Below are 15,160 nucleotides of genomic sequence, written 5' to 3'. Positions count from 1 at the left end.
ACCACCACCACCACCACCACCACTACTACTACTTTTAATGATAATGATGATAATAATGGCAGCAACATCAACACCTGTACATAAAACAACTTTTGCTGGCTTAATGAAAAAAAAAAAAAAAAAAAACCTGACATTTTGGCCCTTGGCTTGGCATGCATGACATGATTTGGCCCATGGGGAAAACTAATTGGGGAGCCCTATTCTAGTAGTTAGACCCGTGTGGACATGCTCATAGAAACAAAGGAAATGTCTTTCTGGCCACCTGCTTTGGAGGGGTAAAAGAATGTTATGTTTCTATATACCAACTAAAATGACCGATTCTGGAATCATTTTGGAATATCTCTGTTCTGAGTCAAATATTTTTCTGATATGACCCCCTAAAAATATCTGCCAACTATTACAATTCAGATTTTTTTACTCTGTTCTCTTATCATCAGATGATCAGCAGGATCGAGTATGTGCACACAAAGAACTTCATCCACAGAGACATCAAGCCAGACAACTTCCTCATGGGCATCGGGCGTCACTGTAACAAGGTAAGACCCATACTTATGATTAGACACTAGTCCAAAAACCATGAAGAGCAGGTGACAGGCAGTGAGACTATGTTCAACATGGGAGCCATGATTATGCCATAGTCCTGATCCATCGCTGTTGCTAAGTACTGGTGACTATGGTGGTTTATTTTTGATGTTTGAGATCACAGTTGTGATTTCACATTAATAGCTAATAAATGATAGTTGTGGACCAGTGACATCAAAATTATAGAGATGGGTGCCTTTACATGCCCAAATTATTAGACTGTTTCACTAGGTAAGGAGACTGCCAAACTAGCTGTTGTTTTTAGTGTATGTGATAGGCATAATAAAGGTGTGTCTCATCAGCAAAAGATAAGTTGTCAAGTGTCTTCATGCATGCTCAATAATCCAGGTAAGAAAGTCACAGAAAGTTGAATCAGTTCATCTGGACACAACGTTTATTGAGAGAAACGTTTCATCACTCGTCTCTAAGTGACCTCTTCAGTCTCAACTGACTGCAGCTTATACGGGTGGGGATACCTGCAGCCAGCTGAGACTCAAGAGGTCACTTACGTGAGTGATACAGCTTATATGGGTGGAGCTTACACCTGCAGCCAGTTGAGACTGAAGAGGTCACTTAGATGAGTGACGCAGTTTATATGGGTGGAGCTTATACCTGCAGCCAGTTGAGACTGAAGAGGTCACTTAGATGAGTGATGCAGCTTATACGGGTGGAGCTTATCCCTGCAGCCAGTTGAGACTGAAGAGGTCACTTAGATGAGTGATGAAACATTTCTTTCTCAATAAATGTTGTGTCAAGATTGTCAAGGTTTCCAATTTTTGTTTATTTTGTTTTTTAAAATGGCCCGCACTGATGAAGAACCACGATACTACTCTCTTGGGACCATAAAAGTCCCAGTAAAGGTTTGTCAATCATTAAACACTAGTCTTTATTCTAGCTTTCCCCACAGCCATGCAGTTGACTTGAGTAAACTGGACAGCATATTGTGATTTTTTTTTTCTTCTCCCTTAAATGTTCAGTTTTTGAAAAAGGAAGTAAAATCTTGTCTTGAGTTGACTGAAGGATTATCAAATCCATTCTCAAGTTAAACTCTCCTTGCATTTTTTTTCAATAATGGCTTTGGACAATGGAAATTTCAAAACTGAATCTTTAAAATGCAACTCTTATACACTTGCTAAGAAATGACTAACAGTGGTTAATGTAATAAAACAGTTAATGTAATTAACACATTTAAAGGGTCACTTCACCCAAAATCCAAACAAATATTTCTCCACTCTGCTGTAGGTCATTCTTCCCAGACACTTTCCGTGTGATTTGGTGGCGTTTGGAGTTGTGTGTGTCACAGCTGTCTCCCTTTACCCCAGAACAATTGAGTTGAATAGAACTCAGCTTGTGGAGCTCAAAGTGCCAAACAAATTAAGTTGAAAAATTCAACCGCAACAATGACACAATACTCACGATAATCCACAAACCGCACTGTGAAAGTTTTGTTTAGAAATATCTTCTACCCAAGAAGACCCGCCAACTAGCCCATATACTGATGATCCTTTGTGTGCCAAATACATCTTTTTGTTTGGCAAATAAAACAAATTTTGTGTCCTTGATGGCAAAACAGTTATTTATTTTTATAGACAGGCTTTTGAGCCCTCTCTTTATCGTGTCCATATCCCATTCCCTCGCCAGAGCATATGTACATTCTACCGCTGTGGTAAATGTGCGCCACAGCCAGGCTGTGTGGTGCAGAGACATGGACACAGATGAGAAGTGAGAGCCCAACAGCCTGTTTAATTTTTTTAAAAGGCAGTACAACAGATTTAAAGCTCTTGAAACGACGACCTTTGAGGACATTTCGCCAGTTTTTATATGGATGTCTAGTCGGTGTTGAGCGCAAGTATAGTAAAAGGAAGCAGTAAATTCCTCAGTGCGTGCTATATTGACTGAGAAACCCCAGTTCTCCTGGTCGTCGTGCCGGCAATGCCTACATGGACCAGGATACATTGCACGTCAACTTCTGGCACCCAAACCCCAAAACCTTCTAAAGCCCACCCAGCCCATGGAGGCAGGCATTTCCTGCAGCTCTGTGTACAATGAAAGACATCTTAAAAAGCTTCACTCTTTGATCAGGAAACCGAAAAACGACAAATTGAATTGGCTTAGTTTTATTTATTGACAACAAACATGCCTTCTCATATCGGCCTGGATGCGAAAACTAGAGAGAGGAGGGAGTAAGCGTAAACTACCACCGATTACCAACGGATCTTGAACGGTGCAAAGAATGACACCGGGCAATTTCAAAAAATCAAATATGACGAGAATGCTGCGACATCAGTACTGGGGAATCTTTGTGTATGCTCTTAGTATTTTGCAGCAGATGAATACACCTGGGACAGATATTTCAGCTGTGCAAACTCTGGCGTATATTTATACTGCATTAGTACTGCATTCATATTCTTCAAATTATTTACATATTTATTTTTCTACATATTGTTAAAAATTGTAGTATAATGCACATATTTTTACATATTTCTCATTTCTATATTTTTTTCTTATGATTTGACTTCTGCTTATATCTATTCTCTTGTAGAATGTGAGCAGCTGTAACTTGACCACATTTCCCCTTGGGTATCAATGAAGTATTTCTGATTCTGACTATGTTGATAGTTTTCTTAGCCGTGCAGAACCTGGACTAGTCACTGGGTTTGAAATGCTTGTTCTTTAAATGATCTTTTCAGCAGTCTTGCCAGGCTGCAGATAGATCCAGTTACCTCTGAAATAACAAACCTTGACCTTGCAAAGAACACTAGTATGTACTGAAACTCTGTTTTTCAAAAAAATTTTGTATTATACATTGATATTTCACCCTTTTTTATCTTTATAAATTTTTTTACTAAATGCCTAGATTTAATACTAGAAGGACCGGATTTTCAGTTTAATAACTTTGTGAACAAAAAAAAAACAAACAGACCTGCCGCTCCGTGAATGCTCCTAAAGTTACATATATTTGCATTAAAACGAGTTTTAGATCAATTGCATGAAAAAAAAAGTTATGAGATCTACCTAAAACAACCATGAGTGGTCAGAATGACTGCGCATAATTTGTACACGTCATGTCAGTATTTATGACGTGTGTTGGTTAAATAATTTCCTTCCTGAAGTTCATTGCTTTGTCCTAGAAACACACTAGCGTTCTCCAGTGCAGAGAAATAGTTGAAACTTGATTTTTGCTTATTGCCAACATTTCTGGTTACAGACGCCGTTACAGATGTACCATGACTACCACCGAGGCGGTGCAGTATTTACAGGCAATACTGGCAATAATATTAAAGTTGTTAAAATTTTAATTTTGGTGTCAGTTTCATAACAGGAATACTAACATATGTAATGCATTAATATCTCAATTGGGTATTTAACTTGACAGAATATAGTTTAAAAACCGGCAGTCATTTTGACCGCCCGCGATCGTTTTAGGCAGGAGTGAAATCCCGGTTGTTCTGGTGTTAAAAAAGTGCATAAAAAGTTATGTTCAATTGTCTTGTTTCCATAACAGGGTGAAATATCTTTTAAAACACTTATTCCTTCTCACTTAGAAAACCCACCCAAAGGCAACGGCTTCCCCATTCTGTAACAAATGGTTCATTTTTAACCATATATCACCCTTCCCCCCAAAAAATACTTTGTCCTGTTTTGGAAGAAAATGGAATACATCTTGCCTCTGAAGTGAATGATCTCTGCATAAGCCAGCGGGTATGCATCTGACATAGGTGTACCTGCAGCAACCTTTGATAGTCTTTAGTGTGAAAATAATAAATTAACTTTTATATATATATATATACATACACACACACACACACACACACACACACACATATACACTGCTCAAAAAAATAAAGGGAACACATAAGCAATGCAATGTAGCTGCAAGTCAATCACACTTTTGAGATATCAACCTGTCCAGTTAGGAAGCAACACTGATTTGTGAATCAATTTCACCTGTTGGTAAATTGTCTAATATCCACCAGGTGGAAATTAGACAATTTGCAAGACATCCCCTATAAAAGGAATGGATTTGCAGGTGGTGGCCACAGACCATTTGCCTGTCCTCATCTTTTCTGGCCGATCTTTGGTTAGTTTTTCATTTTGCTAGTGCCCTCACCACTAGAGGTGGCATGAGGCAGTATCTGCAACCTACAGAAGTTGCTCAGGTAGTGCAGCTCATCCAGGATGGCACATCAATGCGTGCTGTGGCAAGAAGATTTGATGTGTCTCCCAGCACAGTGTCCAGAGCATGGAGGAGGTACCAGGAGACAGGCCAGTACACCAGGAGACGTGGAGGGGGCCGCAGGAGGACAACAACCCCGCAGCAGGACCGCTATCTGGTCCTTTGTGCAAGGAGGAACAGGAGGAGCACTGCCGGAGCCCTACAAAACGACCTTCAACAGGCCACTAATGTGCAGGTTTCTGCTCAAACAGTGAGAAACAGAATGCATGAGGATGGTATGAGGGCCCGACGTCCACAGTTTGGGCCTGTGCTCACAGCCCAACACCGTACAGCCCGATTGACCTTTGCCAGAGAACATCCTGGTTGGCAGATTCGCCATTGGCGCCCTGTGCTCTTCACAGATGAGAGCAGGTTCACACTGAACACATGTGACAAACGTGCGAGAGTCTGGAGACGCTGTGGAGAACGTTCTGCTGCCTGCAACATCCTCCAGCATGACCGGTTTGGCGGTGGGTCAGTGATGGTCTGGGGAGGCATATCCTTGGAGGGCCGCACAGACCTCTACGTGCTAGCCAGAGGTACCATGACTGCCATTAGGTACCGGGATGAGATCCTCAGACCCATTGTCAGACCATATGCTGGTGCAGTGGGCCCTGGGTTCCTGCTCATGCATGACAATGCCCGTCCTCATGTGGCCAGAGTGTGTCAGCAGTTCCTGTATGTCGAGGGCATTGATGCTATGGACTGGCCTGCACATTCCCCTGACCTGAATCCAATCGAGCACCTCTGGGACATCATGTCTTGTACCATCCGCCAATGCGATGTCACACCACAGACTGTCCAGGAGTTGACCGATGCCCTGATCCAGGTCTGGGAGGAGATCCCTCAGGAGACCATCCGTCGTCTCATCAGGAGCATGCCCAGACGTTGTAGGGAGTGCATACAGGCACGTGGAGGCCACACACACTACTGAGCCTCATTTTGAATCGTCTTGAAGAATTTCCACAGAAGTTGGATCAGCCTATGTTCTCATTTTCCACTTTGATTTTGAGTATGATTCTGAATCCAGACCTTAATGGGCTAATGATTTTGATTTCCATTGATCATTCTTAGGTTATTTTGTTCTAAACACATTCCTCTGTCTAATAAATAAAGATTTTCAGCTGAAATATTTCATTCATCGAGGTCTATATTGTGTTTTTAGGTGTTCCCTTTATTTTTTTGAGCAGTGTATATATATACACTCACTGGCCACTTTATTAGGTACACCTTGCTAGTACCGGGTTGGACCCCCTTTTGCCTTCAGAACTGCCTTAATCCTTCGTGGCATAGATTCAACAAGGTACTGGAAACATTCCTCAGAGAGTTTGGTCCATATTGACATGATAGCATCACGCCGTTGCTGCAGATTTGTCGGCTGCACATCCATGATGCGAATCTCCCGGTCCACCACATCCCAGAGGTGCTCTATTGGATTGAGATCTGGTGACTGTGGAGGCCATTTGACTACAGTGAACTCACTGTCCTGTTCAAGAAACCAGTCTGAGATGATTCGAGCTTTATGACATGGCGCGTTATCCTGCTGGAAGTAGCCATCAGAAGATGGAACACTGTGGTCATAAAGGGATGGACATGGTCAGCAACAATACTCAGGTAGGCTGTGGCGTTGACACGATGCTCAGTTGGTACTAAGGGGCCCAAAGTGTGCCAAGAAAATATCCCCCACACCATTACACCACCACCACCAGCCTGAACCGTTGATACAAGGCAGGATAGATCCATGCTTTCATGTTGTTGATGCCAAATTCTGACCCTACCATCCGACTGTCGCAGCAGAAATCGAGACTCATCAGACCAGGCAACGTTTTTCCAATCTTCTATTGTCCAATTTTGGTGAGCCTGTGTGAATTGTAGCCTCAGTTTCCTGTTCTTAGCTGACAGGAGTGGCACCCGGTGTGGTCTTCTGCTGCTGTAGCCCATCTGCCTCAAGGTTCGACGTGTTGTGTGTTCAGAGATGCTCTTCTGCATACCTCGGTTGTAATGAGTGGTTATTTGAGTTACTGTTGCCTTTCCATCAACTCGAACCAGTCTGGCCATTCTCCTCTGACCTCTGGTATCAACAAGGCATTTTCGCCCACAGAACTGCCGCTCACTGGATATTTTCTCTTTTTCGGACCATTCTCTGTAAACCCTAGAGATGGTTGTGCGTGAAAATCCCAGTAGATCAGCAGTTTCTGAAATACTCAGACCAGCCTGTCTGGCACCAACAACCATGCCACGTTCAAAGTCACTTAAATCACCTTTCTTCCCCATTCTGATGCTCGGTTTGAACTGCAGCAGATCGTCTTGACCATGTCTACATGCCTAAATGCATTGAGTTGCTGCCATGTGATTGGCTGATTAGAAATTTGCGTTAACGAGCAGTTGGACAGGTGTGCCTAATAAAGTGGCCGGTGAGTGTATATATATATATATACACACACACACACACAACTTTATTCAAACCAACACGTTACAACATGTTATTTGATTTTCACATAAATATTTAGCATATTGCACATCATACTTTCACAACTCAAATACCAAATCTGTCCCAACAAGCTTCAAGGTAAATGTGTCCATTGTTAGCTGCATTGAAATTTAGCAGCATTGTTACACAAAGGCTTGCATATCACATGGTCAGAGCTTCGTCCACGTGGTTGCTTCATCCACTTCAGCATGTTCTCTGTACTGAGCAATGGGGGAAAGATATTTGGCTCTGATGCGATGTACAACACAGGCAGGCAGGATGATGCGGTTCCCTTTGCCAATGTCTTGATGCATGCTCAATAATCCAGGTAAGAAAATCAAAGAAGGTTGAATCAGTTCATCTGAACACAACGTTTATTGACAGCTAAGTTTCATCACTCAATTAAGTGACATCTTCAGTCTAAACTGACTGCAGCTATCTCCACCCATATAAACAATGCAGTGCAATACAGTTGCATAGTGACCGAAACCAACGACTAGTTTCATGTGAATATGGGTGTGACATTAACTAGACATTTGTACTATTACTGGGGGAATAGTAGCAGTCACAGCATTGTAAGATGGTGACAGATGTAGTCTTAGTCCCCCCCCCCCCCCCCCAGTTCAAGGATGGTCGTTCCCTCTTCACATAGATGGCCTATTTAAGTCCCCGTTCAAACCGGCATTCCTCCCTATCAAGGATGTGCACATCCTCATCCTTGAAAGAGTGGCCAGTGGTCTGTAGATGGTGTAGACTGTGTAGATAATGTAGACTTTGGAGTCCTGGCCTGACGTGTTAGCTCTCCTGTGTTGTGCCATCCTCTTGGCCAGCATCTCTTTAGGTTCACCAATGTATAAGTCATGGCAATCCTCCTGGCACTTAACTGCATACACTATATTGCTCTGTTTGTGCCGGGGGACCCGATCCTTGGGGTGGACCGACTTCTGGTGCAGTGTGTTTTGGGATTTGAAAGCAAGTGAGACGCGATGTTTGGAAAATATGCATCGCAGCTTTTCCAACACTCCCACCACATACGGAATCACCACTGGTTTACACTTAGACAGGTTGTCCTTCTCCTCGCTTCGATTGGCTGGTGCACTGTTTGGGCGTCTTCCTGGCTTTGACAAATGTCCAGTTAGGATAACCACACTTAACCAGGACCTGTTTAATGTGGGAGACCTGCAGTCAGTTTAGACTGAAGATGTCACTTAGTTGATTCATGAAACGTATCGTGTGTCAATAAACGTTGTATCCAGATGAACTGATTCAACCTTCTTCGATTGCCTTTGCCAAGTTTCTCTCCTTGAATCGTCTGCTAAAAAACAACAAAACAAAATAAGACGATAAGCAGCCAGACGATATTGTCTGCAGAGAGCAAAGACTGGAATGAAGGTGGTATATTCATCAGGAAGCTACAGGTACTAATCATATACTGTAATGTTATCGGCTATTCCCAGAAAGTTGAATCGGTTCATCTGGACACAAATTACAGGGAGAGAAACGTTATATCACTCATCTAAGTGACTTCATCAGTCTCAGCTGACTGTGGGTATCCCAAACCTTATAAACAGCACCGCTGCATAACAATTGAAACCAACGATCTAACACAGGTTTCGAGTGCAAATTGCCGTGCATATTAAACTGATCGCCGGGTTCGGTTGCTGTGCAACTGTTTGGTTTCGGTCATTAACACAGTAGTCATTGTGATTGTAATTTACCGTAGTGAAGACAACAAATAACATCAGGGTGATGATACACTAGGGTAATGTGATTACAACAGGACATTTAGTGAGACATGGGGAAATATACTATAGAATCTATATGGGTAACCAGGTTACCATGCAATCAGTACGAACTTGTTGAGAAAACCACTTGTCCAACATTGTTGTGTATTACTACACTACCCTATAGCTATTGTGTTGTTGGCCAAAACATAGCATACTCACTCAGTGGTCATCTGCTGGCCCTGCTGGTCTTTGTTGTCTTTTCCAATTTGTCTTTGGGATCCTGAAGAAAGTAACCAGCACACCAACGTCCATGTGAGGAATAAAACACTCATGCATAGTAACGCGCATACAGTCTCGGGGTTGGCGTTGGCAACAGCCTCCAACAAAAACTGCCCACGCTGAAATTCATTGCAGCAGAATGATTCAGTTGCTGTTGGTATCGGAGGACATTTTGAGCAACAGCGCCAGTAGTTGCTGTTGGCTCTCAGCAGCTCAGGTTCTGGATGGTCACCCCCTGCCATATACTCTTGCTCGGCTAATGCAGCAGCAGTCTCGGCCTCTCTCAGCTTTATTTCTTGGGTCGTATACTCTGGCTCGAATAAATACACTTGAATATCCGAGTCAGCCAAAACACTATAAAATGTACACTACCGTTCAAAAGTTTGGGATCACCCAAACAATTTCGTGTTTTCCATGAAAAGTCACACTTATTCACCACCATATGTTGTGAAATGAATAGAAAATAGAGTCAAGACATTGACAAGGTTAGAAATAATGATTTGTATTTGAAATAAGATTTTTTTTACATCAAACTTTGCCTTCGTCAAAGAATCCTCCATTTGCAGCAATTACAGCATTGCAGACCTTTGGCATTCTAGCTGTTAATTTGTTGAGGTAATCTGGAGAAATTGCACCCCACGCTTCCAGAAGCAGCTCCCACAAGTTGGAATGGTTGGATGGGCACTTCTTTGAGCAGATTGAGTTTCTGGAGCATCACATTTGTGGGGTCAATTAAACGCTCAAAATGGCCAGAAAAAGAAAACTTTCATCTGAAACTCGACAGTCTATTCTTGTTCTTAGAAATGAAGGCTATTCCATGCGAGAAATTGCTAAGAAATTGAAGATTTCCTACACCGGTGTGTACTACTCCCTTGAGAGGACAGCACAAACAGGCTCTAACAGGTACTATTTAATGAAGATGCCAGTTGGGGACCTGTGAGGCGTCTGTTTCTCAAACTAGAGACTCTAATGTACTTATCTTCTTGCTCAGTTGTGCAACGCGGCCTCCCACTTCTTTTCTACTCTGGTTAGAGCCTGTTTGTGCTGTCCTCTGAAGGGAGTAGTACACACCGGTGTAGGAAATCTTCAATTTCTTAGCAATTTCTCGCATGGAATAGCCTTCATTTCTAAGAACAAGAATAGACTGTCGAGTTTCAGATGAAAGTTCTCCTTTTCTGGCCATTTTGAGCGTTTAATTGACCCCACAAATGTGATGCTCCAGAAACTCAATCTGCTCAAAGAAGTGCCCATCCAACCAATCCAACTTGTGGGAGCTGCTTCTGGAAGCGTGGGGTGCAATTTCTCCAGATTACCTCAACAAATTAACAGCTAGAATGCCAAAGGTCTGCAATGCTGTAATTGCTGCAAATGGAGGATTCTTTGACGAAAGCAAAGTTTGATGTAAAAAAAATCTTATTTCAAATACAAATCATTATTTCTAACCTTGTCAATGTCTTGACTCTATTTTCTATTCATTTCACAACATATGGTGGTGAATAAGTGTGACTTTTCATGGAAAACACAAAATTGTTTGGGTGATCCCAAACTTTTGAACGGTAGTGTATCTTCGTCCATGAGATCCTCTACACTCATATTTTGTGATGCCTTTTTCGCTGTTAGAAATGTAGCTCGTTTGCAATACAAGCGAAGATAACAAGGAAGTTTGGTTTTTGAGTGCCATCCAGAGCAGTGTTTCCCAATCCAGTCCTCAAGGACCCCCTACCCTGCAGATTTTCATTGTAACCCTGCATAGGTAGCCCTGTTTGTACTTACTCAACCAATCATCTCACAGCACTTATTATGCAAGGTGTGCAAAATCTGACATAATTCATTGCTGATTGGTTGAATAACTACAAACAAGTACCTATTCAGGGTTGCAAAGAAAATCTGCAGGATAGGGGGGTCCTTGAGGACTGGGTTGGGAAACACTGATCTAGAGCATGTCCCCAGAGGTGTAGACTAGAAATCCAAGTTGAACTTACACGAAGTTCTTCGTTGTCACCAACTATGCCACTGATGCATCAAATGACGACACTGGTGCTGGAAGAATAGATTTTGCAGCCATGTCCCAGTGACACAGAGAACATTGGTAACAACTGCAGATGTTTTTCACACTATGTCCTGAATTTGGATATAGAGTTAAGGTTGAAAATTGGCTAAATGGTCCTTTAACCAAAACCTGCACGCTCATGGCATTCCATGGCAGATGCTTGATAGAGACAGCAATTTGGCATATTATTATACTAACGGTTAAAGTATTGTATATGTGTTCAAGTTCTCTATCTCCAGTATGGATTTCTGTCAGTTTCAATCCATGACATTTTCAATATCAATGTAGATTTGCCAAAATATTTAGGTCAGGAGTCTTGACACTTGCACTGCTTGGCCAAGTGGATGCTCACATTTATATATACATTTGTTTATCTATTTTGAAGAATAAACAAAATGAACCAATATAACATGACACAAGAATGTGGCCTATATAACATGAAATAAGAATAATACAAATAAACAAAGAAAAGCAAGGATTATTCAGAACTAGAATCATGTTTATTGGCCATGTAGGTTTGCACATACATGAAATTTGACTCCGGTTTCGTGGCTCTCTCAGTGTACTTACTTATCCTGAGGAGGGTCACGGGATGCTGGAGCCCATCCCAGCAGTCATTGGGCGGCAGGCAGGGAGACACCCAATATTGAAAATGACAAAAGAATATAACTATAACTAATTGTAAATTGTGAGAAATTCAAATAGTTGTTAGAAAAGATAACAAAGGCGCGAGGCTAGCAAAAAATAGTGTAAACCCTTCTCTCAATCAGCATATCTTTGAAAGTGGGTGCGGTTTCAGACTTGCGTTCAAGGGCGGGGGCAATTAGAGACCATTAATATTATGATTAGAGGGCGCTAACGTGTTTTTTCTCCCCCCCTCCCCATTACGTAGCTAATTGGCCTTTAAGTTCAGGCCTGATTTAAAACAGTAGATGGCCTGTTGAGTCATTTTCAACCCATGAAATGCCGATTTTTATAAATTTGGTAAGAAATGTAAATATTAACACCAGCATTGATCTTTCATCACCGTACAGCTATTTCATTCAGCGTACAGCTCAAAAAACATGTTTAAGTATTTGGTACCTCTTTAAATGCAGGTGCTTACAGCAAACATGCTGCTCTTCTACGTACCGGCCATACAGTTGACGCTAGCTCCTAGACATTGTTCCATTCAACAATGCCAATAAGTCTAATTCCAAAGCCAAATATTATGTTGCCGATTTGGGCACATTTTGGCTTTGACGCAGACGACAAGGGGCAGCCAGCCAATTTGGACGAGGCAGTATGCCGCATTTGTAGAAAAAAAAAGTATCTGTCTCACAAGAAAATGTGTCCAATCTAAGATCATATTTTAGAATTAACCATCCTGTTTGGTTTGCCGGACTTGGCCGCAGCATACCTGTCAGAAGAGATACGCTGCAACCGGGTATCGGTGGTAAATCGTGATGATAAGTTGTTCTTTCACCACGGTAAGAAAAAATCCATACCGTTGCAGGCCTATAATCGCCATCATTGAAGGGTAACTTAAGTTCAATCTTAGTATAATTTTTTTATATATTCAAAAAATTATCAGACGTGTAGACACTCGCAGACATAGAACTCAAAAACTAGACTAAACTAATTTATCAGTTTCTTACATCGTGGGGCGCTATTGAGTTACTTATTGTAGTTTTAAATTTACTTTGTGTTGTTTTCAAAATTTTGTACCTTCTCTATTTTCTATATTTTTCAAATGTTTGATGTCTAAAAGTAGTCATTAAACATGGTTATTTAAATGAAGCTCTTTGTTTTGACACCAAAATTTGCATTACTGTAAATGAATATCAGCCCCCAATATCAGTCATCGATCCACTGTTTCTTATTTTGCGCAGTAGATGAACAAAACTTTGAGAGGAGTTCAACAGTGTTGATCTCTATTAAAGGGTCAATATGTAAGATTTGGCCAACTGTCAAATTCATACTCCAAACAAATAGTGGGGAGCATAGTACCTGAAAGTCGGGGTGAAATGCACAGCCCCCCTCTCAAACGGACTTCGCCAAAGAGGTTTTTTATGGAAATTTTGAGTGTAGATGACAAAACTGTGCTTTTGCCACAAGGATTTCTAACTTGCCTCTGCTGGCACAATTTTGCATGCACGTACACAAAAAATACATAAGAACATAGGAAAACAGCTACTCATGAAGAAAAATATCAGACCTAAAGTTCATGGTTTTTCAGATATGAGAATTTGTGTGGAGGGTGCGCGTCCCATAGACTAACATTACATGACCATAAACAGATCAGCGAAAACATTAAAACCACCAGAGGCCACTGCCAGCAGAGAATACTGTTGCCATGAAGGGTTGTACTTGGTCAGCAACAATGTTTCGATAGGTGGTACGTGTCAAAGTAACATCCACATGAATGCCAGGACCCAAGGTTTCCCAGCAGAACATTGCCCAGAAGATCATACTGGTTCCACCGGCTTGCCTTCTTCCCATAGTGCATCTTGGTGCCATCTCTTCCCCAGGTAAACAATGCACACGCACCCAGCTTTCCACATGATCTAAAAGAAAACGTGATTCATCATACCAGGCCACCTACTTCCATTGCTCCATGGTCCAGTTCTGATGCTCATTTGCCCATTGTAGGCAGTTGTGGCAGTGGACAGGGGTCATCATGGGCACTCTGACTGGTCTGCTTCTACGCAGCCCCTTACGCAGCAAGCTGCGATGTACTGTGTGTTGTGACACCCGTCTTTCATAGCCAGAATTAACTTTTTCAGCAATTTGAACTACATTAGCTCTTATGTGGGATTGGACCAGATGGGCTAGCCTTCGCTACCCATGAGCATCAGTGAGCCTTGGGTGCCCCTGACCCTGTCACCGGTTCAGCAGTTGTCTTCCTTGGACCACTTTTGGTAGGTACTGACCAATGCATACCGAGAACACCCCACAAGGCCTGCCGTTTTTGAGATGCCCTGACCCCAGTCATTTAGCCATCACAGTTTTCCCCCTATCATAGTTGCTCAGATCCTTGCATTTGCCCATTTTTCCTGCTTGCAACACATCAGCTTCAAGAACTGACTGTTCACTTGCTGCCTAATATACCCCACCCCTTGACAGATGTCATTGTAATGAGATAATCAGTGTTATTTACTTACCTGTCAGTGGTTTTAACGTTTTGGCTGATCACTGTATCTGGTGCATTCTGACACACTAAATCTTCCAAGTTTCCGCTGTTGTTTACATTGCCTTAACGTCATCAGTTCTCACTCTATTTGGACACATGATACATCAAAATGTTCACTGACATCTTGGGACACTCACCGGTGTAAGCTGTGCAACGTATGGTTTCTGAGACACGAGCATTTGTTCATAGAGTCAGTGCTACTACTCATCCTCATGTTGAACTTAGGGCAGACTGGAAGCTACAGTGACATGCTATTACTTCTTGAAGTGCAAAGAGGTACTGCAAGATGGGATGGGCTTGGGCTAGCTGGTTAACATGGTAACTTCAGTAGATATCTCTGCAACACAATACAGAGAAGTCTTTGACATAACTTCAACTGTTATTTCTTCACATTCTGTTGGTTATTTTAGTTAATTTTTGAATATTTTAAACTAAAGTAATTACATATTGCCCCTTTAAAACAATTCTTTTTAGAGGTCTGCACAGGTTTGAAAGTAAGGTTCAGGACTGGCCCTGACCATGGACATTCAAGTTTCAGCCCGGCCTGAGCCTTAACGGGATAGTTCCGTTTGCGGGGTTTTTACTCTACGTCCCACTTGCATACTGTCAGATAAACTTTGGTGGATACTTTCCAGGAGGTTGTGTAGGTGGGGAAGAGGTCTGA

The 15,160-nt window shown here is 42.0% G+C and overlaps 1 protein-coding gene across 2 annotated transcripts in view; it reads left to right on the top strand.

The window, feature by feature from the left end:
* Positions 1-15,160, top strand: part of csnk1a1 (casein kinase 1, alpha 1) — a 122,439-nt gene that overhangs the window by 36,892 nt on the left and 70,387 nt on the right. For both annotated transcript variants that reach the window (XM_056297919.1, XM_056297849.1), the window contains exon 4: positions 438-536. In XM_056297919.1, the coding sequence (XP_056153894.1) occupies positions 438-536 (99 nt within the window). The remainder of the gene's footprint in view (positions 1-437; positions 537-15,160) is intronic.

Source organism: Lampris incognitus, chromosome 1 (genome assembly GCF_029633865.1).
Source record: "Lampris incognitus isolate fLamInc1 chromosome 1, fLamInc1.hap2, whole genome shotgun sequence".
NCBI classification, from domain to species: domain Eukaryota; kingdom Metazoa; phylum Chordata; class Actinopteri; order Lampriformes; family Lampridae; genus Lampris; species Lampris incognitus.
The sequence above is the reverse complement of the archived record's forward strand: the minus strand, read 5'-3'. Positions and strand labels throughout refer to the sequence as shown.